Genomic DNA, 23,560 nt, shown 5'->3' on the forward strand with positions numbered 1-23,560 from the left:
CTGAAATCAGTTTTGTTTAGAATAAAATCACCTTCCCCTTCTGTATAGGCTTACATTTAGCTTTGCTATGTTCATTTTACATCAGTAGCTGCTCACAGTTGATTGTTTAAAAATTTCAAGAAAACATAAAAGTGTGTGCTTACAGAAGAATATCAAAGGAGAGAGAACTGTATAGGGAAGTGGGGACATGGCAGGCTTGAAATGGTTTGTGTTTTTGAGGCAATACTTTTTTCCCCTTTTGCCCAAAGGAAGGGACTTGGCACACTTACAATTTCTGCTGTTACACCAATAACAACTTATTTCACAGTTCACAAAGAAGAAATAACTGTTGAAACAAGTTGGTTTCTCAAAACTAGCCCTGAGTATGAAATTACAGGAAATGTCCTGAACATTTGTGTACAGTGACACATGCACTGCTGTACTAATGTGAGCAACCTGAGCAGAGAGAGCCAGGAAAATGAGTATTTCTGTTTACCTGTGTGTGTGAGGCTTAGAAACCCAATTTCAAATATAGAACAGCAACTGCATGGCTTAAAGCCCTGAAGATTTCAAGGCTTCTCAGAAAGTATTTTACATTGAATGGAAAGAAAAAAGCCAAAATCAATTGCAATAGTCAATGTTATCATTGTTATTCCCAAGAGCAGCAGTTTAAAAATAAAAATGGTGAAGTATCTGGTACCAGTGACTGGTTCTTTCTGTGTGTAGCCACTGGGTCATGCCAATGGTTATACTGCTAAATACAAGGATAAACTACTGCAGTTTCTTTTATAAAGTTATTTGCTATAAAAATTCCAAAGGGAAACATTTTATAGGACAAAAGGTCTGACAGTGATTTAGTGGGATGGGACTAAGACACACTTACAGTGCCAAATCTTGCCAGTTTGCACAGCTGTAAAAAATGAATTCTATTCACTCCAGATACTAAGTTTTAGGGGGGAAAAATGTTAAAAAATAACTGTTCAAGGTAAGCTGACAGTGTTATAGATATTCTCCCTATAAAATTATTATGTTTTCAGGGACACAAAATGGATAGTATCAAAGCCATAACATGTGACTTACCTATGCCCCTTCCCCTCTTTCACAGTTACAAGTGGTTTCAGACTTTCAAAAATAAATCCAGTCCAAAACAATAAACTTCTGCTGTTAACCTGTCTCATGGTTCTAAGAGAGCTGCCACCATTCTCTGACAATGGGAAGCACTCACCTTCCTATTAGAGGAGTTTCATTTGCCCAAGAGAAACAAACAAGGCAATGAGACTCACTTAACTCTCTAAAATGAAAATATGGGCTGATCTCTTGTCTTGGAAATAATCCTCAGGAAGTGCCTTTGTCTGATTGTCATGTTTCCAATCTCTCCCCAAATCTTTTTCACTCTTACTCCAGACTAACAGATTGAGTCCAGTGTGGGACCTAGATGGATTAATCTCTAATTTAGCCACAGTCATGCATTCCAGTCTGGCCAAATGCTTTCTTCCTGGAGGAGCTCAAAGCAAGCACAGGGTGTGCTCATGGCCAAGTCAGATGCCAGGTCACTGCTGGCCAGAAATGTCTTCAGTCTGATTTGAAACTGAGCAAAGTTGTGTGGCTGTGAGTAAAGATGAGCTGCAGAGGCAGCTCCAATGTGCAGTGCTGGGTTCTGCAGAACAGGTTTGGGTAGTTCAGGTTAATTCTGTGCCAGTGGCTGGGGAGAAAACCTTCCCCAAACCATGACAGAGTGTTTGTAGCCCTGTATACTGTGGGCAAGACCTGTTTCTTGGCACTCATATATTGCAAAGAATTCTCATTCAGAGTCAGCATTAGGCACAATTATCCACTATGGAACTACACTTTGACCTCCTAACTATCTTTTTACATCCCTTCTAAATCTGTAAGTGCCTGTCTGGCCATGCTGCAAGAACAAGGAGAGGGATGGAGATGCACAGTAGAGCTGCGGGAAGTGTCCAGGGGAAAAGGTACCACAGGTGTGACAGAGCTGTGGATGGTGAGCCTGCTTTTAGTAGAGGAGCTCCCTATGGCACAGTAGCTGCCCTGCTGGCAGGGTGTGCCCTGCTTGGCAGCAGGACCAGCCATTGGGATTTTCCAACGCTCTGACGCAAAAAAACCCCGATGGCATCTTGCTGAGTCCCCAGCAGCCTCTGTCCTTGGCAGCTTCCTGCTTTGCACACTGTTAGAGTCTCAGCAGTCACTGCCAAGGGAGCTGGAGAATTGTGGAATTTTAGTTTCCTAAAACTTCCTATTTATGCACAGGCACAGCACGTCGTGCTACCTGATTTCCTGCTGAAAGAGAGGATGCCTGGCCCTGACTCAAAGGCTCTGCTGACAGAGATGCAAGCCCTTGGTCCCAGGTGAAGTCTTGCTTTAAATTCTCAGCACAGATTCAGCACTGCCAAAATTCCACAGCTACTCTAGCAGTGCTGTTGTTCTGTCCAAGGTCACACAACAAACAAGATCTGAAGGATGGAACTGTGTTTATTACACCAGCAGACACAACTGAAAACATGGAAAAGCCGTGGGCATGTTGTGATTTCTTGCACAAGGTTTCTAATTAGCTTAGAGAGCAGCTTGAATTTTAGTGAAGTCATTGAAATACAGTATTTATCTATATGCTGATACTCACTCTCCCTTCCGTTTTCTTCCTTGATTTGGTCCTTGATTCCCTTAAAGCTTCCATTGCCTTTATGCCAGATCCTTTTCCCTCTCTCATATCCCCCCCACCACCCCCAGGCTAGGCATTCCCCCAATACCTCCTTCTGATGACATTTCCTCTGACTTCATTCTCCTCTTCCTCAGTTTTACTCTTCTTCCACTCCAATAAATACCAAACCATCATTCTAGTTCAGTTTTCTCCATCTTTAAGTCATCTTTAGTTTCCTTCATTTTCATTTTCTCCTCTTGTGGGGGAATATTTCTTCCATGAGTAAGATACCAGAATGTCTGAATTTTTGCTTCCCTATAGCGTAACTTTCTATCTTTAATTTATCTATTTCTCTTTTATCTCAAATTTTCATTTCCTCTCCACTTCTGGCTGTGCTCCATCCCAATTCCTGATCTCCTTAATTCTGTTCCTTAATCTTTCACAATTGTTTGGCTTCTCTTTAATGACAATATTTTCTTCCATCTCAAACAATTGTTTCCTTGGTCTTTCCAGCTATTGCAGCATTTTCCTTGTGGTTACCAGCTCCCTGAGCACCCTATTTACAAATCTTGTGCCAGTTCATTTGATACACTCCAATTCTCTCCTTTAACATTATGAAATTCACACATCAGCTTGTTGTGCAGCCTCTCTTCACACAAATTCCAATACACCCATTTTACCCTTCCACACAGTTAAACATCTTGTCCAGGCTTGTTATTTTATATCTTCTTATGACATAATTCCTTTGTACAGGATGAACAAACACTCACTGTCTTGTGGGCTAAGCTGAGCAAGTGCTGAACTAACAAACAAAAATGGCATTAATAGAAAATAGATCAGGAAATACAAAAAATCATTGTCACCAATTGACTTACAGTGTATTTTTCCTACAGGATGATGCTTCAATTCTGTTTCATTAAAATCACAAAAGCATACAGAAGAAACTGAATGAGCTTCAGAAATGCACAACATATTCAAACTATGGTATCAGCATGAAAAGAGACTGGGAAGTCTGATATTATGTAATTTGGAGGAATATAACATCACAAGACATGATATTATAGAGAAATACAAAGCACTGGACAATAAAGTGAAGCAAAGCCTTGGGTACCTTTTAATCCTGACAATGTGAAAACCAGTGGATCTTAAATGAAGAAAGGGAATGTTTAGAACATTATTTACACAACTCATAATTAGCATGTGAAACACATTGCTCTAAGGTATGAAAAACCAATGAACTCTAATGGATTCTAAAAAGGAGGTGGCTTTTCTCTATATCCAAAAAAAGACAAAAAACAACAACAACAACAACAACAACAAAAGTGGTGTTTTCGGGTCAGTTTTGTACTTCCCTCTTTTGGAAACAAATGGCCAAATGACTGAAGGTGGGACAGACTTTTCCTTCACAAGATAATGGAGAAAGAATTATCTAGTGAAGAATTATCTATTGTATTGCTGTGGGGCTTGTGAGCTGGCTCCAACTGGCAGATGCAACACTGGACAGACACAATGCTAACCTCCCTCTTTCTATAAAACATTTTATCACTCCTTTCCGCTGAGCAGTTCTTGAGATGAATGTGACACAGAGTCTGCAGGCTTGTGTGTCACAGGAGTTGGGAAATGGGTGACCCTTCAACAGAGGACACAAGGTGAAGTGCATTCAATGTGGGCAAGAGCCACAGCACGGAGCAGGAGCAGGGCAGAGGGGGCTGCAGCAGCCCTGAGTGCAGCCCTGGATGCAGCCCTGGGTGCAGGAGCCATCCCTGCCCTGCTGAGGTGCTCCCTGCCCCATGCAGCTCAGCATGGGTGCAGCTCTGAGTGCAGCCCTGAGTGCAGCCCTGAGTGCAGCCCTGGATGCAGCCCTGGATTCAGCCCTGGATTCAGCCCTGGGTACAGCCCTGGATGCAGCCCTGGATGCAGCCCTGGGTGCAGCCCTGGGTGCAGCTCTGAGTGCAGCCCTGAGTGCAGCCCTGGATTCTGCCCTGGGTGCAGCCCTGGATGCAGCCCTGAGTGCGACCCTGAGTGTAGCCCTGGGTGCAGCCCTGGTTGCAGCCCTGGGTGCAGCCCTGGATTCAGCCCTGAGTGCAGCCCTGGATGCAGCCCTGGGTGCAGCCCTGGGTGCAGCTCTGAGTGCAGCCCTGGGTGCAGCCCTGGGTGCAGCCCTGGATTCAGCCCTGAGTGCAGCCCTGGATGCAGCCCTGGGTGCAGGAGCCTTCCCTGCCCTGCTGAGGTGCTCCCTGCCCCGTGCAGCTCAGTCAGCATCAGGTGCCTGCAATGAGCACTGGGGGGAAAGTGTCACTGTCACAGCTTTGACATCAAAATCAATGCCCCAAGGGCAGCTCAGCCACACTCGTGTGTTATCCTTGACAAATATGCATTCAGGTTATTCTTAATCTCCATGGGGGAAAAAAAATTATTATTTTGACAGCCTACCCAGAGGGTCTAGCCAAACACGCTTCTTCACTGCCAACATTTTGTTTCACTTCAGCATCTTCAGTCAAAGACTGAACTTTTTAAGACCATTACTCCTCAGTTGGCCTCCTCTTTCTATAACCAGTGTTCATCTTTTTCAAAAATCATAATGTCTCTGCAGTTCTCTCTGTTTTACACTGATTCATCTTGATCCTTCTATTTTTTTAAGCTACCCATTCTCTGTAGTCTTGACATTATGGAGCTGAGATTAGCCCTGGGCTAGCATAATGCTTCAGCTGAACAACATTAACAACAGAAAAGAGCATATTTAAAATGTCAATGCTCCAAGGCAGCTTTTAATGGCACTTCAGCCACTGTGCCCTTCCAGTTTGATGGTGATCCACTGAAGCAATGCAGCATTTGTTTTTTTAACAACAAGTTATGCAGTTAACTAATAGAAATCTTGTGTAATCAGTGTTTCCAAAGTGTACTTATGAAAATACCCTGTGGGATTTTGTTGCAAATCCAAGTCAGCATGTGGTGATAGATGACACTTCTTTCTTCTCCTCTGATGGGCTCAGCTGACTTCTTGGCATGTCTTAGCTGGCTGTTATTCATCTAGATGCTAAGAAGTTCATCTCTTCCAGTGTTTTCCAGGAATCTGAATCAAACTAGTTGATGTCAACTGTAATTTCTCAGCTCCTTTTCATGCCTCTTGCCCCATTTTATACATAGATACTGTGCTTGCCCCTTTCTGATCTTATGAAATTTCCACCCTTCAAGTTCTTCAAGGTAAGCACTAACATTCCTGAGATTGCTTCAGTCTCTTCTCGTCATTGGAGATAAGTGAGGTGAAGTAATAATGAAGAGACAAAATACCTTGTTCAGGTCTGTGTAAGTGCAAGGAAACATAAGTTCCTCTGTGTGGAGGGCAGAAGACAGAAAGAGACATCTGTGATCAATTTGCCAGCACTGATATGGAAAATGAAGGATTAGCCTGAAACAAAATGTTATGAGGCCATTCTGACAAATCCATTTTCTTTGTACCTATAGAATTTCCTGTATGTGCCAATGAAGATATTTTAACTTTTATTGTTCTCTCTCTAAAGTAAGAAACTAGATGAGTAACCACCATCGAAACACAAATTGAAGTGATAATTTGTACTTGCTCCAAAATGAGTGTTTTATTTTATGGGGATGAAGTTTCTCTGCATGCAGGGAGAGTTACTGCTCAGGATCCACTCATCAAAGCTATTCCATGCTCAGTGGTTTGTCAAGTTACTACTAGCTTACACTACATTTACAGCATTCATACCATTAGTATAATTCACAGAGACTCTAAGGAGGGGCTGACACAAAAGCATTACTGTGGTGATCCCCAAAAAGGAACCAATGAGGCAAATGAAAAGTTCTGGGGTTTTTTTCCAGACTTATGAGTACACTCATAGGGAGTGGACCAAATGAATTTGATTATGAATGTATACTTTTATTGCATGAATACTCAACTTTGGATCATCCTGGGAAGAGATATTAATTTATACTGACTCAAAAAACATCCCTTGCCGAGTCATGCATCGTTGCATGTGAAATTCTGGATTCCAGGTATGCAATTAAATGCTCTGCTTTTCTAAGCATCTCATCAAGCTTCTGGATAAATGGCCTGAATTGCACAAGTCCAATGTCTTATAACCCATGAGCTAATATAGGGTTACTAGGAAGTTTACATGACCACTGGTATGACTTACCTGCCTCACTCACCTAATGTGAATTATAATTGGTTTGAGCATAAGGACAGGCCTAAAGTTTTCCCTATAAATGCTGCAACACAGCCAGAGCTTGAAGTCTTATCATATAGGTCTGCAGTTGCTCACAGCAATACAAAGTCCAAGGCAAAGAGGAGCAAAGGAGCATGGCTGGTAAGTTTTAAAAAAAATGTCTCTTTGTTCATGTGGAATGGGAAAGTGAATAATATACCATGTGTTAGCTTTCTCTGTGTGGTTGTTTTGTGAAGGGCTCTGAACTTTTGAAGTACAAAACATTTTGAGAATTATGCATATGTTGTTTCAGTGTTTTTCTTTCCTGAATTTTACAAAAGACACAAACAAGCACAAGAAGATAATCCATCCATTGCTATACTGAAGTTAAATTTTAAAATATTATAAAATTGCAAATAGAGCAGAAGGAGTTAGGGCAAACTGTAAATTTTATTTTAGCATTAAATTTAATGAATCAAAGATTAGGTTGCATATGAATGAATCTTGTGTTAATGGAAATTTTTATGCAAAGGATACACTACAGTCTAAATTTCTTCCTGCAGATCCAGAGCCAGTAATGCCATTTTAACTATTTTTTAAAATTAGTGTGAAAGTCTAAGGCACTTTAAAATGCAAACAAAGCAAGCAGAAGTCCAGCAGTGAAGTCTTAGGGGGAAGGAAATTAAATCAACACCTTTTAGTGACACTGGCCATGTACTCACTTAGGCCTGACTTGCTGGCACCTGTATAGAAATGTATGGAACCACAGAATAGTGTGAGTTGGAAGGGATATTTAAATGCCATCTGCTCTAGCTCCCCTGCCATGAGCAGGGACATCTGCAACCAGATCAGGTTGCTCAGGGTTCCATCCACCCTGACCTTGCATTTTTCCAGGAATGGGGCATCTACCACCTCCCTGGGCAGCCTGTGCCAGTGCCTCTGTGGTAAAAACTTTTCTTTTCTCTAATCTGAATTGAGTACTTCAGTTTAAAACCATGAGCCCATGTCCTATTGCAACAGGACCTGCTAAAAGTTTGTTCCCAACTTTCTTCTAAGTCCCCTTCATAAATACATAAAATGAGTCCTGATGCTGCTTTACCAATCCTAGGCAGAGCACATTCTGTGCTGGCTTTATGTGACTTAGACGTGAAAAGCTCAGGAAATTAATAAAAAAATCCATCCACACATCAGGGGCTCAAGTGCAGAAATTGCATGCATTGTTTTCCCCTCATGCAGTTTAAGAGAGGCACAGTTATCCTATTCTCACAGTCCTAGGAGAAGTGATTGCACAAACTCTTAGAACACAAGTGTTTGTCCATATATCTATTATTTGAAATAATTCCTGGTATTGTTTTGACCTTTTGCCAGCATCCCTCACAGCATCTGCTGTTTGCCTGGCCTGATGGTGGTTAATTAATGACTATTTCAGTTCAGCTGCTATGTGTGATACCATCTATATGCTTACTTGTTTAAGAGCAGAACTGAGGCTAGGAGGGAATTGGGTCCATGCAATCAGCATAGGGCTGTAGATTCCTTTATAAATCTCCTCCTCTGAGCAGAGCTTAAATAAACACAATTTAATAGATGAAGGTGAAATAGTGGGCTGAGTAGAAAAATCCTTCTTTTTAACAAAAGAACTATACAGTAAGATCAACAGTTAAAACCTTCAGCAATGGGGGAAAACCCCACAAACCAATTGTTTCTGCATTATAACACTTCCTTTTAAGCAATGATTTGCCAATAACTTAGAAAATTTTATCAGAGCTCTCTCTCAAAACTTCCTCTTGAAATTTCAGACAGCAGTCTATCCTTCTCAACGACAATTTTCTTATTGCATGAAACTCAAGAAGCATTTAATGCAGCATTTAACAAACAAACATGTATTTGGTGATCATGATCAGCACTTGCTTGTGAAATACCCAGGATCCAAGAAATACCCAAGCCCAGGTTCAGCTGGAGATGTCAGAACTGCACAAAGATGCTCCTCATGTACCATGCACAATTTTTAATGTAAAAAACTGAGAGTTTGTGTGCTGGTGTGTGTGCACTGAGCTGTTTTCACTCTTTCTCTTCCTGCCTTCCTACTCCTCCCACCCCCTGACACACATCCTGAAGACAGACACACCTTTTTTCACAGAAAATATGCTTTTCTGGGCCAGTCTCTAATGGACCTGCTTTAACACAATCCAGAAGGTATTGCATAAAGAAAAGGGAAAAACACCTAAAAGATTCCTATAAGCTTGCCTGATTTTTAAAGTGTTTTGATAGTCTGCAGTACCACTACAGCTACTAAGGATTTAACAACTTGTTTCGTAGTCTTACACTGAAAATAATTATCTCAGCTTCTTTCTGTCACTTTTAAGCTTCAGTGTCATTACAATTAAGTTGTGAGTTACACCTGCAAGCATCCTGTTTGTGCATTAGCACTGGGAGCGCCTGCCGCAGAATGGGCAGCACGCTGCATCCTCAGAGAGGGGCAGAGCAGGGCAGGGATGGAGCCTGCACTGGGCTGTTCCTGGGTGATGAGTGGGCAGCAGGAGCTGGGAGTTAAAACTGCCAAATAATGCCTTTATCCCATTCCAATGGAAGACATACGTGCAGAAGTGGGAGAGGTAGGGAAATATATGTAAATATCACAGTCTGTACATTATAGGTGCTGTGTGATGATGTGGGAGTTGTCAGGAGAGGCCAGCAGAGGTTCATCCCAGTCTGTGCACTGCCAGTTTGGCTTATTCCTGTGTCCTTGGGAGTTTTTGAAGGTCACATATCAGTGCATGTCACTATTATGTCACTGTCAGCCTCCCTTCTGAACAAGCCATCTCATCTGGAATGAGCTGAGATCTCAAGAGGAGATCTGAGCCCAGCTAACAGGACACCCTTCTTACACAGTATGGAAGGGGATTGTGCCAACTTCTGCTGTCTTTAGAGGAAGAAAGGCTGTTGGCAAACTTCAGGAACAGTCAGGAAGTTCAGGAAGGCTTCAGGCTTCCATTCCAAATGGCCCTGCTATTAAGGCATGTGAGTGGAAGACAGACAGAAAATGAGAAGTGTCTTGGACAATATGCAAGGCTCAGAAGAGATCTTGGCCAAATATTTTTCCATATGGGCCTGACCATTCTCTGTCAGGTGGTTCTAGTCCTGAAAAGTGCTGATGTGAGTCAGTGTCCCAGGTCTCTCCCTAGTGTGGGTCACAAATAAAGCACAGCTGTAGAAAACCGCTTGAATTCCTTTATTTGGGATAGCAGGAGTGGGGGTTGCTGATGGAATTTCTTGCTTAATTATTCAAAACCAGGATGTGATAAGAGATAGGATAGCCCAGGCTTCTCAGGATACTGAATCACAGAATCAGAATAATTTAGGTTGAGAAAGACCTGTAAGATCATCGAGTCCACTGAGGCGGTCCCAGTGAGTCATGGCCATGTGGTTGCAGCATGGGGCTTTAGGGATATGTTAAAAAAGAGCTGTGCTCAAAGAGAAGATAGGAGCAGATAGACTATTGTAGGTATTAACTTCCCATCCTGAACAAAACACAATTAATAATAGGTGACATTTCATAAAATTCAAGTATCACCGAGGATTCACACAGAGTTGGTGTGAAAGAAAACATTGGAAAGAAGAGAAAGGAGTTTACTGAGGGGAATTTGCCTATTAACAAATATGTCCTTCGCTGTTCAGTGCTGAAACTCTTAGTCCTATATATTCAATGCTTTAACAGTTACTGAGGTGAGGGGAAAAATCTGAGTATTACTGGATGCTATGAATGATATGACTGGGGCAGTCTGCAAAAGATGATTCTGATACACCTTCCTCTGGGTACATGAAACAATATACTAACGTGGTTCATAGCTTCAGTTTTCTGAGGTCCAAGAGTCTTCGCTTGCTGTCCACAGAGTTTGAAGCTCCTGCCTGTGCAGTCCCTACATTTACAGCCCCCATCCAAGCCCTGCAAACACTGCTTGGTGAGGGAGCTCCCTGGGTCAGATGCCCAGTGCTTGACTGACTGCATGTTCTGACTAGTGTTAATATTTCTCATTAATTTAGCCCTCATTCTCAACCTTTGTCCATAATCTTTAATCCAAAGGTCCAGTATGTATCATTCATCTGTTTTACAAACAAAGCACACCAGAGGCCCGCAAGGCAACTCAGGCAGAGCTGGGAATAAACACCAGAAGCTGACACAACAGCCACAACTTGTTCTTCCTGACATACTGTCTGCCAGCATAAATGGACTCCTGCTCTTTCTCTTTCAACAGTAACTAACCTTCCTATCAAAGAAAAATGGTTTGCTGTGTATCCAAGGATAGGCTGAAAACTTAAATTTATTCTGAATATTGTTTGTGTGACATTTAACAGTATTTAAAAGTATGGATAGGAGAGTATGTCTTAACATCAAAAAACTCTAATCAAATTCTAAAACATTTAAAATTTGAGGATTAGTCCTATCACTTTAAAATCACAGTTGGGCTTTGCAAGTTATAAAACTATGGTCCCTGTTAAGATTAAGATAATTAGTGAACAAAGAGTCAAAGTAGCAGTGTGAATTATAGCCAGTTAAAAACTCTTTCTTCTAACAACACCATTTATAAGAAACATGAATAAAACATGTCTGTATATTAAATGGGTTGAGCAAGTTCCAATTCTAGATGTTACAAACACGATCCAAACCAGAAAACAAAACAATTTGGCTCCTGAATACTGAGCCCAGCCAACCAAAATTATGAATTTGGGAACATGTTCAGCTGTGCCAGTCCAGCATATCGGTGTCACTGAGAGGCATCTCTAAGATGTGCATTAAGTTCATCAAATTTTAAAGGTTGTTTCATAAAACTATCAGAATTAGTCTATCTCTTTCCTAACACAAAGTGGAGCCACCTGCAAAGCAAAAGCAAAATTCACTGTCCTTGAAGTTAAGTGGAAGATTTTTGGGCAGAAATAGGCTTTGCCAGTAGCATGGTCAGAGATGTCTTATGAAAAAATAGTAGAGCACCAGCTGAAAGGAAATATTTTATCACTAGTCACAAATATACTTATCTGGTGTCACTGTAGTGTGTCATGCAAATATGACATGGAGTGCTTGTCTACTGAACAGGGTTAAACAGAAATTGTGATAAATGAAAAACTGTTTCTTTAAATTTGGCCCTGATTTGACCTGGTGCAGAGATGGTGGCTTGGTCATTGTTTTGCAGTTACTACAATGCAGGGAGGGGGAAAAAAGTAGCTCCAAAACAACAGATTTAGGGACTTAATTTAAACAAAAAGTCCATGTAATTATTTCTGATGGAGTACTTTAAATTAAAAATAGTGTTTTGCAAGAAGGAGTTATGCTGTTCCTAGAACTTTAGCCCTACAACAGAAAGAAAAGCAGCTAATTGCTGAAGTTCTTATGGTTTTAAATACATTAAGAAATTCTTAAGAAATGGCCAGACTGTTAGGAATAAATATTGTCCAAGCTTCAGATGTTAACTTGCAAGGAAATAAGATGAGGACGTAAGAACTGAGAGAGGAAAGAAAATGAATGAAAAATGAATCCTCAAGCCCCACTGGTCAGATCAAGGCTGGGGGCAAAGACAGCTACTCAAGCTCCACCCCAAGACGAAATATTGCAGAGTTTAAAGAAGTGAAAGGCACCAGTAGAACTCATTCCTTGAGCCAGCAGAATTACAGGAGGCATTCCAGAGGAAACTCCAGAGGACACATTGATCAGATATGGGCCAAGGTGAGCAAGGGGAAAGCCCATCCTGTGATGCTCTTTGTTACCTTCTTACATCCATACTTCATGTTCAGCTCTGTCATGGACACTGAGAGGTCACTACTTCTCTAAGGAGATTTGATCCAATAAAAAAAGAAGTAGCAGGAAAGTGCTCTTCTATTGAAAGTGAGGATTTTCAGAGGAATTGCATTTTTTCATTTATTGAGTGCATGGGAAAAGCAAGCTTGTCAGAATGAGGTTTGGCAGCACAGGTATTTAACTGACATAAAAATGTTATATTTTGCAAATAGGAAGGGAAAACTTGCAGCTATTTGGAGTTTTCAGAAAAGGGCAAATGACAGACTGACAGATCTGACATAGGAGAAAGAAGCAAAGCAGAACTTTGGGAATGTATCACTACAAAGGTTGAGGAAGGCTACACTGAGCAGAGAAGGCTGAAATCTGAAGCTGAGGCAGAGAGGATACAAAAAATGGGAGTGTTGGGGGTTTTTTGGCAGTTTCTTTGTCACTGTGGTGGGTTTTTTGTTCACCTGCTAATATTTATAGATATGCAAACAGACCAGTTTAATAATGATTATAAAGTGTTTCATGTTGCTTTTCCAGCTCCTGCCTTTCTAAAGGCAAAACTCCCTGAGCCCTCAGCTCATTCTACAATAGATGTTCTTCACTGCTAAGTTTCTGAGGATTTTATTTAATAGTAGATATGTTCTTCAAGAATCATCTGTACTTCTCACCTCAATACTGTAAAAAACCCACGTTGCTCTACATTTGGACAGTGACTGCATTGCTAAAACTACCAGTGTAGTTATTTCAAGGCTTTTCTGAACTTGATAAATTTAAGATCATGCTGTAAAAAAATCTCTACATTAAGAAATCTCTTTGAACATAGGATGCTTTTTTTTTTTTTACTCAATAATGGCACAGGGTAACAATTTTCCACTCCTAAGCTTCACACTCTTACTCTTTCCTATCTCCCTCTTCACAGGGGAAAAAAACCCTTTTTCATCTATACTTCTGCACTTCAGTTAAACCATCAAGTCATCTCCTACTAGAAATCCCTCCATAGGCTCTGATGATGGCAGATCCAAGCCAATCTTGGATCTTTGTTCTCTGGCCTCTGACTGAAGCCACAGTTCCCATGCAAGAGCATTCCAAAGCATATTTTAAGAGTGCTCTCTCTCCAATTCTGCCACCTCTTCCACTGCCAAACAACATCCCAGTGTCCATCAGCATGTTCCTGTTAGGTGCTTCCAACAGTGGCAGCTGTGTGACACATAATGGGGCTAGAGACCACATCATGGCTTAAAATTCACACGGTTTCTCAGCTCAGTCAGGTTTCCTTTTTTCTCATTCAGAGGCAGCAAGGCTGTGCCTCTGTTAGGGTGACACCATCTCAGAATGGGAGAATTAATAGAGTTCAGAGAGATTTTTATCTAAGTAACTCATAAATATTCAATTTTCTCAGGTTTCTCTCCTCTTACATGCCTTTCTGATTTTAATTTAGTACAGGGTATATCTTTAGTACCCTGTACACTACTGCTTCTATATTTAATTATGCAGATAACCTCTAACAGCCTATGCAAGATGGAGCCTCTTAAAAAAAATGCTCACATAAAAATTATTTCTAATTTTAGCAGAAGCCTCACATGGGTACCAGTTACCTGTAGAAAGTAATAAGCAATTCTTCAGAGTTTGTTTGTGCTCTTTCCTCTTTGGTTGTATCCTCAAGCTTTTTTGCTCTTCTCATTTTTTCATAGCTGCAACGCAGCCGAGTACTGACTGGCATCTGAAAGAAAATGCAAGAGAACACCACACAAGTAAATTTTCTAGTGAAGAACTGATTGTGAGGAGAGGACAGGCCTTCACTATCACCTTCAATGGAGCAGAACGGCCTGAGCAGAACTTGATATTCATTGCAGAAACAGGTATGGCCCCCAGCTTCTTCCACAGGGACAGCAATGCTGCCTCAGGACATTCTTCTGGCCCAATCTGCACTACAGAGCAGCAAGAGAAAACCTCAGAGCCAACGTGCTCATTCACAGCCATGGAAGTGTGTGAGGTGTTTGTTGTACTGCTGCCACCCAAGCCAGCAGCCACAGCTTCCTTCAGTTGCCAATGTTTGGCACAAATTCATCTGAGGGGAGGGTTGGGAGGGTTACATCCCTGCTGAGTTCGTTGATGACTAAATCTCTATTTCAGCATGGCATGGGAAAAAAAATGTTCTTTGTTTCTCTTGAAAGGTCCAAAACCCTCAAAGACAACCAAGACCCTGGCCACGTTTGATATTTCCAGCACAGCGAGCAAGGAGGGCTGGGGTGCAGTGGTGCAGTCCAGCAGTGCCAGCTCTGTGAGCATCTCCATTTCCAGCCCACACAATGCTGTCATTGGACGTTACAGGCTGAGTGTTCAAAGTGGCAGCTCCTCTCCACAAAGTCTTGGCACTTTTGTTTTGCTTTTTAACCCTTGGGCTTCAGGTATGAATATGTGGAATTTCCTCTAAAGACCTATGTTACTTTTAGTTTCATTAATATTTGCAATTTCTCTGTTTGATCTATACTTTAATAAAGCAGCTGAAAATTGACAACAGAATGGATCAGTGACCAAAAAGAAGAGTCTAACAGCTTCTTAGGACCTTCTGGTACATAGAATCAGTTCTGTAGCATGTACATACTAGAGAGCTCATTGTCCTAAAAGAAAAGGTTCTGCTTTTGACAAAGCTTCCCAATTTCTGCACAAGTTTAGATGAGAGTGTCTGGCCTCTGTAGAACCAAGAAAAGAGTCATATTTACCATTTTCTCAGAGATTTGGCAGTGTCACACCTCCATCTTCACTCAGACACCTCCCACCCCTTTCTCTAATTGTAGATCCTGAGTTTCACAATCTGTTTATAGCACCAAGAACAGCAAAGGGTGGATATCTGCAAGCACCCTTATAGATTAAGAGAGCTCTTGCCTTATAGAGCAAGACTCCTGAGGTTTTGTTTTATTTTGACTGTCGTGTTTGTATATCTCTCTGTTTTGGTTTTTCAGGTGATGATGTGTACATGCCTAACGCGGCTGAGTGTGAGGAATATGTGCTAGAAGAGTTTGGCATCATTTTTGCAGGCAATAAAAATCATATCAGCAGCTTTGGATGGAACTTTGGCCAGGTAAATGTAGCACTGAAGCACCAGACATTGTTTTTGCATGAACTGGATCATTTGCTTTTTCCAGTTCATTTCATACATCTCTGAAGAGCAGGACTCTGCTGTTGCAATGAGCCCTTGTGCCAAGCCCTGTTTCACTGATCAATATGAGGATTTGTAATCTACTATTCCCTGTTCTGCCTTGGAAGAGCAGCCAGCACAAACATTAATATCTTTACTAAGACTATGTAGTCTTAACTTAGTAAAGTACTGTAGCAATGCTGAGGCCTCAAGTCCACAAATGCCAAGGTTTTAAAAGCCCTGTGAGTTCTGATTTTCAGAGTTTGTTGTGGCCACATTTTTACATGGTAATGCCTGGCTTAGCTCTGCAGCATTTCAATCAGTGATTTAAAAACCCCATTCAACACTAATGTGGCTGTCTGCATCCTGATTTTTAGTAATCTCTGTTTTCAAAACACTGATTTCTTTCTGTACCACAGTTTCAAGGAGACATCCTCAATATTTGCCTGGCCATAATGGATCGGAGCCTGTACTACCGCCAGGATCCCATCACTGATGTGTCTCACAGACACGACCCCAGGTACCTGGGCCGTGTTCTCAGTGCCATGGTAAGCAGCAGCTTCACAAAGTGCAAACTCAACTACTAAGTGTCCTGTAAAAGTAGTCAGGGAAAGTAAATATGAAACCACTTCATAGAGAATTTCAGGCCACTGGCTGTATGGTGAAGTATGGACCTACATGGTCATCTGCTCTGATCCTGCCAGGTTTATCTCCTCTGGGATAGTTTTGATAATTATTGCTTTGATATCCAGTATTCACACTGCAAAAATAAGATTGGGATGGTTGAGGGAACAGTTCCTTGGAGGTCTTTAGTCCAGCCACCCATTTGAAGAGGAATTACGGGGTGCTAGATCAGCTCTACCATGGACTTACCAGGCTGCTTTGAAACTCTCCAAGGAAGGAGGGTTTGTGGCCTCTGTGGGTGAGCAGTTCAGAGCTGCCCTATCCTCCTAATGAGGAATCTTTCTCTTATGTCAAATATGATTTTCCCAAGCTACAGCTTTCTGCTGTTGCCTCCTGGTATATAAAAGAGAAAGGTTAGTCACACTTTCCCCAGTGCAGCCTACTGTGAGCTTTTCCTTTTTCATGAGAGAGCACTGCTGGCTCAAATCAATATGGCATTTACTCTAACTCCCAGGCTGCTTTCAGACAGGCTGTAAACTCTTAATTTACCTCATCATAAATTTAGTGAATATCTTCTCAGGTCAACGCCAATGATGACCAAGGGGTGGTGCTAGGAAACTGGAGTGGAAAGTATGAGGGTGGCAAAAATCCCACCAGCTGGACAGGAAGTGGTGAAATCCTGCAAAGCTGGAAGAAATCAGGATTCAAACCTGTTAAATATGGACAATGTTGGGTTTTTGCAGCAGTACTGACTACAGGTATGTTTCATGTCACGCACATGACTGACATTGCACAGATTCTATTAAAAGAAACACTGATAATACTTCCTATATGGAAGCCTTTGAAGACATTACTATGCTATATGAAACCTGCAGAAATATTGCTTTCTGTCTGTGGCTTTCTCTTCACTCTTTAGTGCTTAGATGTCTGGGGATTCCCACCCGCACAATTACAAACTTCAGCTCTGCCCATGATGCAGATGGAAATCTGCGTGTGGATGAGTTTTATGATGCAGAAGGAAATCATTTGGAGAGGGGAGCTGACAGCGTGTGGTAAGCCTCAGTGTTTAATTGCAGAGCTTATTAATGTCTACAGAGGATGGATTCTAATGACAAATGCTTTATCTTCTTAAGAATTGCCTTAAAAACTACTACACACATGCAGAGGATCAATAAAAAATACTACAGAATAATACTACAAGACTTGGTGTTTTCACTCTTTCTCAATTAAACAAAGTATTGTGACACTAATTACAACAGCTTATTGAAGCCAGGGCAGGCAAAACTATAGTTATGATGCCACAGATGGCTGAAAGCTTGCAATATTGCAGTGGATGTATCAAACAGTGGTGACTTAATCTAGTTTGAAATTTTTTTCAAAACCAGTAAAAGTTCATCAGAACCAGCTTTCTTGCAGTGGCACCATTTGCAGTGAAAGTAATTTAACTACTGCCTCTATTTAGCATCAAATGCAGCTCAAACAAGCTTGCATTCAGCAAAGATCAGAAGTAGTCCCTCAGTTTCTGTCTTGTTTATTCCCCTTCTTGTTCTGGACCCTTTCTATCTACATGTGGCATGTAAAACTGTAGCATTATGCCAGAAGGAAACCTAAAGCTAAAACTAAGGAAATGTATGGAGCTTTTGGAGAAGAATATGCTCAAGGAATCTTTATAACCTGATAAATTTGTTTTCTGCCCTTGAACATTTATATTTATTCCACAATGCAATTTTTGAGCACATTTCTAGTTAATGTAGTGAGGGTCAGGGTAGAAGTAGTGTGTCTCAGATAAGAACTGTGCAAATAAAGGCATTTAATCCAGGCAACTAAGATGGCTGATTAAAGGAGGTGAACAGGAATCCATAAACACATACTAGTAGCTTACTTGGTTCATTCTTGCACCCAGGAATTTCCATGTCTGGAATGAAAGTTGGTTTACACGCAACGACTTGGGCCCCTCTTACAGTGGATGGCAAGTTCTGGATGCAACTCCCCAGGAAGAAAGTGGAGGTACACAAATTTTATTTCAGGATTAATGCTGAAAATTTATAAAATCAGTGACTTTTAGAGAGAAGGAAAAAGAGAAATCATTGTAAAAGCAATTAGTCAATCTGCTCAGAAATAGTTGCAGAAGAAAATGCTTCATTGGTTGCATTTAGAAAAGCTCCAGATCATCTGTGGATGCCAAGAAAGGAACTAGAATTCCAGGAGCAGTTTTTACAGCAATTCCTATACTTCCAATGTAGGTATCAAGTGCTATTGAAAATTAAGGGATAATTTAAAATAAATCAAGTGTACTTTCAGAATAAACACAAGATACATTGATGAGTGACCTTGTATGAGGGTTTATGTGAATGAAAGGGCTTGAATGGGACAGCAGCACAGGGCAATTCAGGACTTAGTGATAAATATCTGTCTAATAATCTGCTTGCTGGCAAAGATTATGCCTAAATTCCTTTTCCTTGATGCTGTAGGAATTTATCAGTGTGGTCCTGCCTCACGGCACGCCATCAAAGAAGGAGAAGTAGAGCTGGACTACGACGGCCCATTTGTGTTTGCAGAAGTGAATGCAGACTGTATGTACTGGAACTATGACTCTGCAACTGGAAAGAAAACTTTGATATTCTCCAAGTCTACAGAAATTGGTGCCTCCATCAGTACCAAGGCAGTTGGTAGAGATGCTCGTGTAGATGTCACCAGGGATTATAAATATGAGGAAGGTAAGTAAAACCTCTGGTTCTTCTGATCACAGTTGCTTCATTCCCAAAAGTATATAAATTTTCAGTTAGGAGTCTCTTAGGGCATTTATAAAGTAGGAGCAGAATTTATACTTGATTTATTCAATTCCTACAAAAAAGGGAAGAAAAGGTACTGAGAAAAAGAAAAAACAACTGCCTTCCCTTTCTGATATGTAGTTGCTTTGTGGGACCTAAATAAGTCAAGTCCAAGTATCTCCAAATAAAGTGTTCACTGTTCCATCTTCCTGTTGCTGGCATGCATTGTCTGCCTCTGCTTAGTGAGAATTATGCTACAGCCCAGATTTTGTAGGATGAAAGGTGTGTTGCAGAAACCTGAGCTAAGACCCAGGAAAAGCAATTCTTTCAAAGGGTGCAAGAGCACAGCACCTTCTCAGTCCTTCAGGTCTATCATCCCCATGTTATATTTATCTTTTTCCTTTGCTCATCAGCAGCTTCTGCTTCTGTTAAACCCCTGTTACCTCAATCCACGAGCCTTCTCCCCTCCTATGGAAAAGGGGAGTGAGGGGCTGGGTGGATGCTTGGCTGCCAGCCAGGCTCAACCCACCACACAGTGCCATCAGCCTTCCCCAACATTTGGGCCTCCCTCTGTGCTAGCAAATAAGAATTCACATTTCTAAATGTTATAGCCATAAAAAGGGATAGAAATGGGGAAAGAGAAACTTAAGACTTTATGTTTTAAAAAAATGTTATTAGAAGGACAGTGATGTTACTGACTGCAGATACAGAAAATGAGGTATGGCTGTGGAAAACAGAGAGCTTGTTTATCTCTAAGCATAGACACTATGTCCTGGCTAGCTTCTCTCTAGCAGCCATGTAAAATAGGAGATGCATGTTAACTGTGGAGGATAATTTTCATGGTTCTCCCGGACAGGCTCTGCAAAAGAAAGAGAGATTTTCAAAAAAGCCCGTAAGAAGCTAGGACTTGAGGATAAATTTGATCCTACAGCACCAAAACAGGAGGAAGTTGAACAGAAACCTGACATCTCAGGAAAATTCAAGGTGGCTGGCTCTTTAGAAGTTGGCAAAGATCTCAACCTACTTCTGGTTCTTGAAAATTTGCAGTCTGATGCTAAGACTGTAAATGTAAATATGACTGCATGGAGTACTCTGTATACTAGACGACGAGTTAATCAGATCTGGAAGGACTCTCTGTCTGTCACTCTGGCCCCAAAGGAAGGTAATTTTTCAAATACCTTTTAAACATAATGGTTTTATCTGTAAAGGGGCATTGGAGGCTGCTCAGCTTGGGGGGAAAAGCTGTTAACAAACTGTAATCCTAAATCCCTGGGTAGAAGAGGCTGAGAAAAATATTGCATTTCACGTACATTAACAAGGCATGCTTCACACTCTCATGTCCCCAAGTGCTTTTCACATTTTGGAAAATGTTATCATTAGGAGCCTGGGATAAGAGATGTGTCAGCATCTCCAACATGAGGTGAAAGATCATTGGATCACAACTGATACAGTCTTGTATTAATCTTAGACTTCAAAGTCATTAGTGAGAAACAGAAAAAATAATTTATTTCTTTAATATGTAATTTAACTTCTGGAGAGGCACCAGCAAACTCCTTAAACTCCAGCTGTTGCATCTTTCAGAGCAATAGGTGGGGAAAGAAGCCAGGCAATACAGTAGTATTTAATGGAGAAGGGATAACATTAAAGAAATCACTATCTACCTAAAGCAAACAGATAGATTTGCATTAATTAATTTTGGCAATGATGGCTGAAGACCCTCCTATTCCTAGTCACAGCATAAAAGGAAAATACTAATGTTAGATATGCTTATAAAAGCATATACCAATTCCTTTTTTAATTTTTCCTTCTAGAAAAACAATTCCCCATTAAGATAAAGTATCCTGAATACCAGCAGCAGTTAACTACAGACAAAACAATCCAGGTCACAGCTTTATGTCATGTAAAAGATGGGATTCAAGTGCTTGTGAAAAGAAACATCACCCTGGACAATCCTGCCATTGACATACAGGTAAATTCCCTTTGCTGCAACTGCAGTGGCAGGGAAAAGGGAAAGGGAGTTCTTTGAGAACACTTTATTCCCTGAAAGAAATGCTCTGCTCACATTCAAAAATTCTGCCATGGTTCATCACAGCCTCTCATAATATCTCCCCTTCTGACTCCTGGAAAGGCTCAGCTAGAAAAGAACACAGAACCTGACCTCACAAGAATTTTCTTTGCACAGGTTCTTGGTGAAGCAAAGGTGAATAAAGAGGTGGTTGTGGAGGTGGCATTCACCAATCCCATCAACGAGGAGGTGAAGGACTGTGTGCTGCAGGTGGAGGGCAGTGACCTGCTCCAAGGGATCCTGGAGCTACGGTGGGTACCAGAACCATCTCCTGCTATCAGACACACAGGAATGTGGGCATGGATGAGCTGGAACTGAACTGTGGGATGAGACATCACCTTTTTCTAGCTGTCAGCTGGGAGGCACAGGTTATGAGCACACAGTGATGAGCCAGCTCTTCATCTAGGCTGGGCTTTGGCTCCATGGTTTGGGAGGTCAAATAATTGCTGTCCTAATTGGACAGAACTTGTTTTCCTGCCTATCTAGCAGGACCACACACTTCCAGAGAAAAAATTCATGCTTACTCAAGCTGTAAGTGTTGCTGAGGCTGTCTATCCTGCTATAGGCCAGACAGGTTGCACCTTCTTGTTGTGATCAAAGGCCAACAATAGCATACACAACTATTTCTGTCCAAATTACAACATACCAGGATATTTTTTCACTTTATTAAATGGACTGCAGGTGCCAATCTGGGTACACAGCATTGTAAACAAATTGTATGTATATCCAACATATAGAAGTACATGTAAAAAGCAGATACAGCAGTGTCTCAGCTTTGGGAACAAAAATGAATACTGCTTAGACACAGGTTGTGATCTCAAAGGGTGGGAACTCTGAAAGCACAAAGCCAGGTCTGCTCCATGCTCAGCTTTTCCAGACACAGCAGATCACTGTTTGAGGATGGTTTTTGCAGAACAGACTAAACTATGACAAGCAGATTTTTCCAAAATGAGAGCTCCAGGCACACTAATTTTCAAGTTCTGCTTTCAGAACTCTACCAAATAATTATCTTAGGAGATTATTAATAAACAGAGTCTAGAAACTATTTGATGATGTTGAGATTGAGAAGACTGAAATAAAATACCTTTTTTTTTTTTACTATAGATAAAATTGCTTATTATCTTCTTTGGTGATTTTGTAACTTTTTCTGCCCTTTTCCCTTCAGTATTTCATAACTGAAACAGAAAGATTAAGTTTCTAGACTATCCCTCATTTTGTACAGACAAGAAATTGCATAAAAATTTCAATGTATCCTCACAAATGTAGCTATTTCTGGAAAATACCTGGGATATAAAAACATGCTCTTTAGCTGAATACATAGACAAACACAAACAAACAAACACAGCAACTTAACATTGCCATTTGCACTTGAGCAATTAGGAATGGTTCATCCCATCATTTATAAGCTCTCCTGAGGGAATTTGCCAACCTCCTGCTGTCTATCCCACACAATTTTATCCTCAGGCAAGACAAGACACTATGTCAGGGTAAGAGAAAAACATTAAAAAGTTTCCAAGAGTTACAAAGCATTCGGTGTAAAACATTTTCATTTCCATTCAGAATTTCCTGCTCTGTAAACACTGAGGTTTCCTTGGTGCTATACTCCTTTCTAATTCCAGTGTTGATATTAATATTCTGCAAGGTCTCTGTTTATTCTTTTGCAATGATTCAGTGATGTGTTTTACACCCTCTGTTCTGCATGAAATCTTATCTCACATATTATTGTGTCCCCCTTTGTGGGCTTATCTGGGTTAATGCATAATGAATTTGTGAGAGCCTTTAATGTATGGATTTGAGTCTTTAAGTACTTATCACATACTTATCTGATAAGTATTGTGTGATCAAGCCATGTGTGATCTTTTCATGGCCGTCTTACTTTGAAGTGATAAGAGTTCTTACTCCAGGTGGAAGATGATTAGTGAAGAAACTGAAGCATGTTGCATAAGACTGTTTTTGACTTATGTTTTCCCTCTGTTTCCTTTTTTTTTTAGCATACCACCACTGAAAGCCAGTGAGAAATCCAGTACCAAGTTTAAACTTATCCCTTCTGAGGCGGGACCCAAACATCTACTTGTTAATTTCTTCTGTGATAAATTTGCGGATATCAAGACCTTTAAGATGGTAAATGTGATTAACTAACACGAAGATGTACAAGGAGTGGTCTGTGTGTGTATAAACTGAACAAAATGTGATAAGAAATCATGTATAGAAAACAATGAGATAATCAGCAAAACAAATCTTCACTTCCTCTGATAAAGGGTCACCAGCACCATATCATTGCAATTTTACACTGTAATTTTAAATAAACTGAGGAATGGTTGATTGTTCATTTACTGTTGTGAATATCCATATTAAAAAGTATATTTTACCTTCTACTTAGAGAC

The 23,560-nt window shown here is 40.9% G+C and overlaps 1 protein-coding gene across 1 annotated transcript; it reads left to right on the forward strand.

Moving 5' to 3' along the window:
• The first annotated feature begins 12,449 nt into the window (after positions 1-12,449).
• On the forward strand, positions 12,450-23,509 carry LOC102074421 (protein-glutamine gamma-glutamyltransferase E). The gene is made up of 13 exons (XM_014270043.2): positions 12,450-12,517; positions 14,269-14,436; positions 14,752-14,985; positions 15,541-15,659; positions 16,136-16,264; positions 16,921-17,098; positions 17,257-17,392; positions 18,244-18,347; positions 18,812-19,057; positions 19,968-20,273; positions 20,923-21,080; positions 21,294-21,427; positions 23,168-23,509. The coding sequence occupies exons 1-13, from the start codon at positions 12,508-12,510 to the stop codon at positions 23,313-23,315; spliced, it is 2,070 nt and encodes a 689-aa protein (XP_014125518.2). The 5' UTR covers positions 12,450-12,507; the 3' UTR covers positions 23,316-23,509.
• The last annotated feature ends 51 nt before the right edge of the window (positions 23,510-23,560 follow it).

The sequence above is a fragment of the Zonotrichia albicollis genome, chromosome 17 (genome assembly GCF_047830755.1).
Source record: "Zonotrichia albicollis isolate bZonAlb1 chromosome 17, bZonAlb1.hap1, whole genome shotgun sequence".
NCBI classification, from domain to species: domain Eukaryota; kingdom Metazoa; phylum Chordata; class Aves; order Passeriformes; family Passerellidae; genus Zonotrichia; species Zonotrichia albicollis.

Excerpts from the sequence above, each read along its gene's own strand:
- LOC102074421 (XM_014270043.2), top strand. Across the intron at positions 14,986-15,540 it reads TTTTAACCCTTGGGCTTCAG|GTGATGATGTGTACATGCCT; the intron begins GTATGAATATGT and ends TTGGTTTTTCAG. Across the intron at positions 21,081-21,293 it reads ATCCTGCCATTGACATACAG|GTTCTTGGTGAAGCAAAGGT; the intron begins GTAAATTCCCTT and ends TTCTTTGCACAG.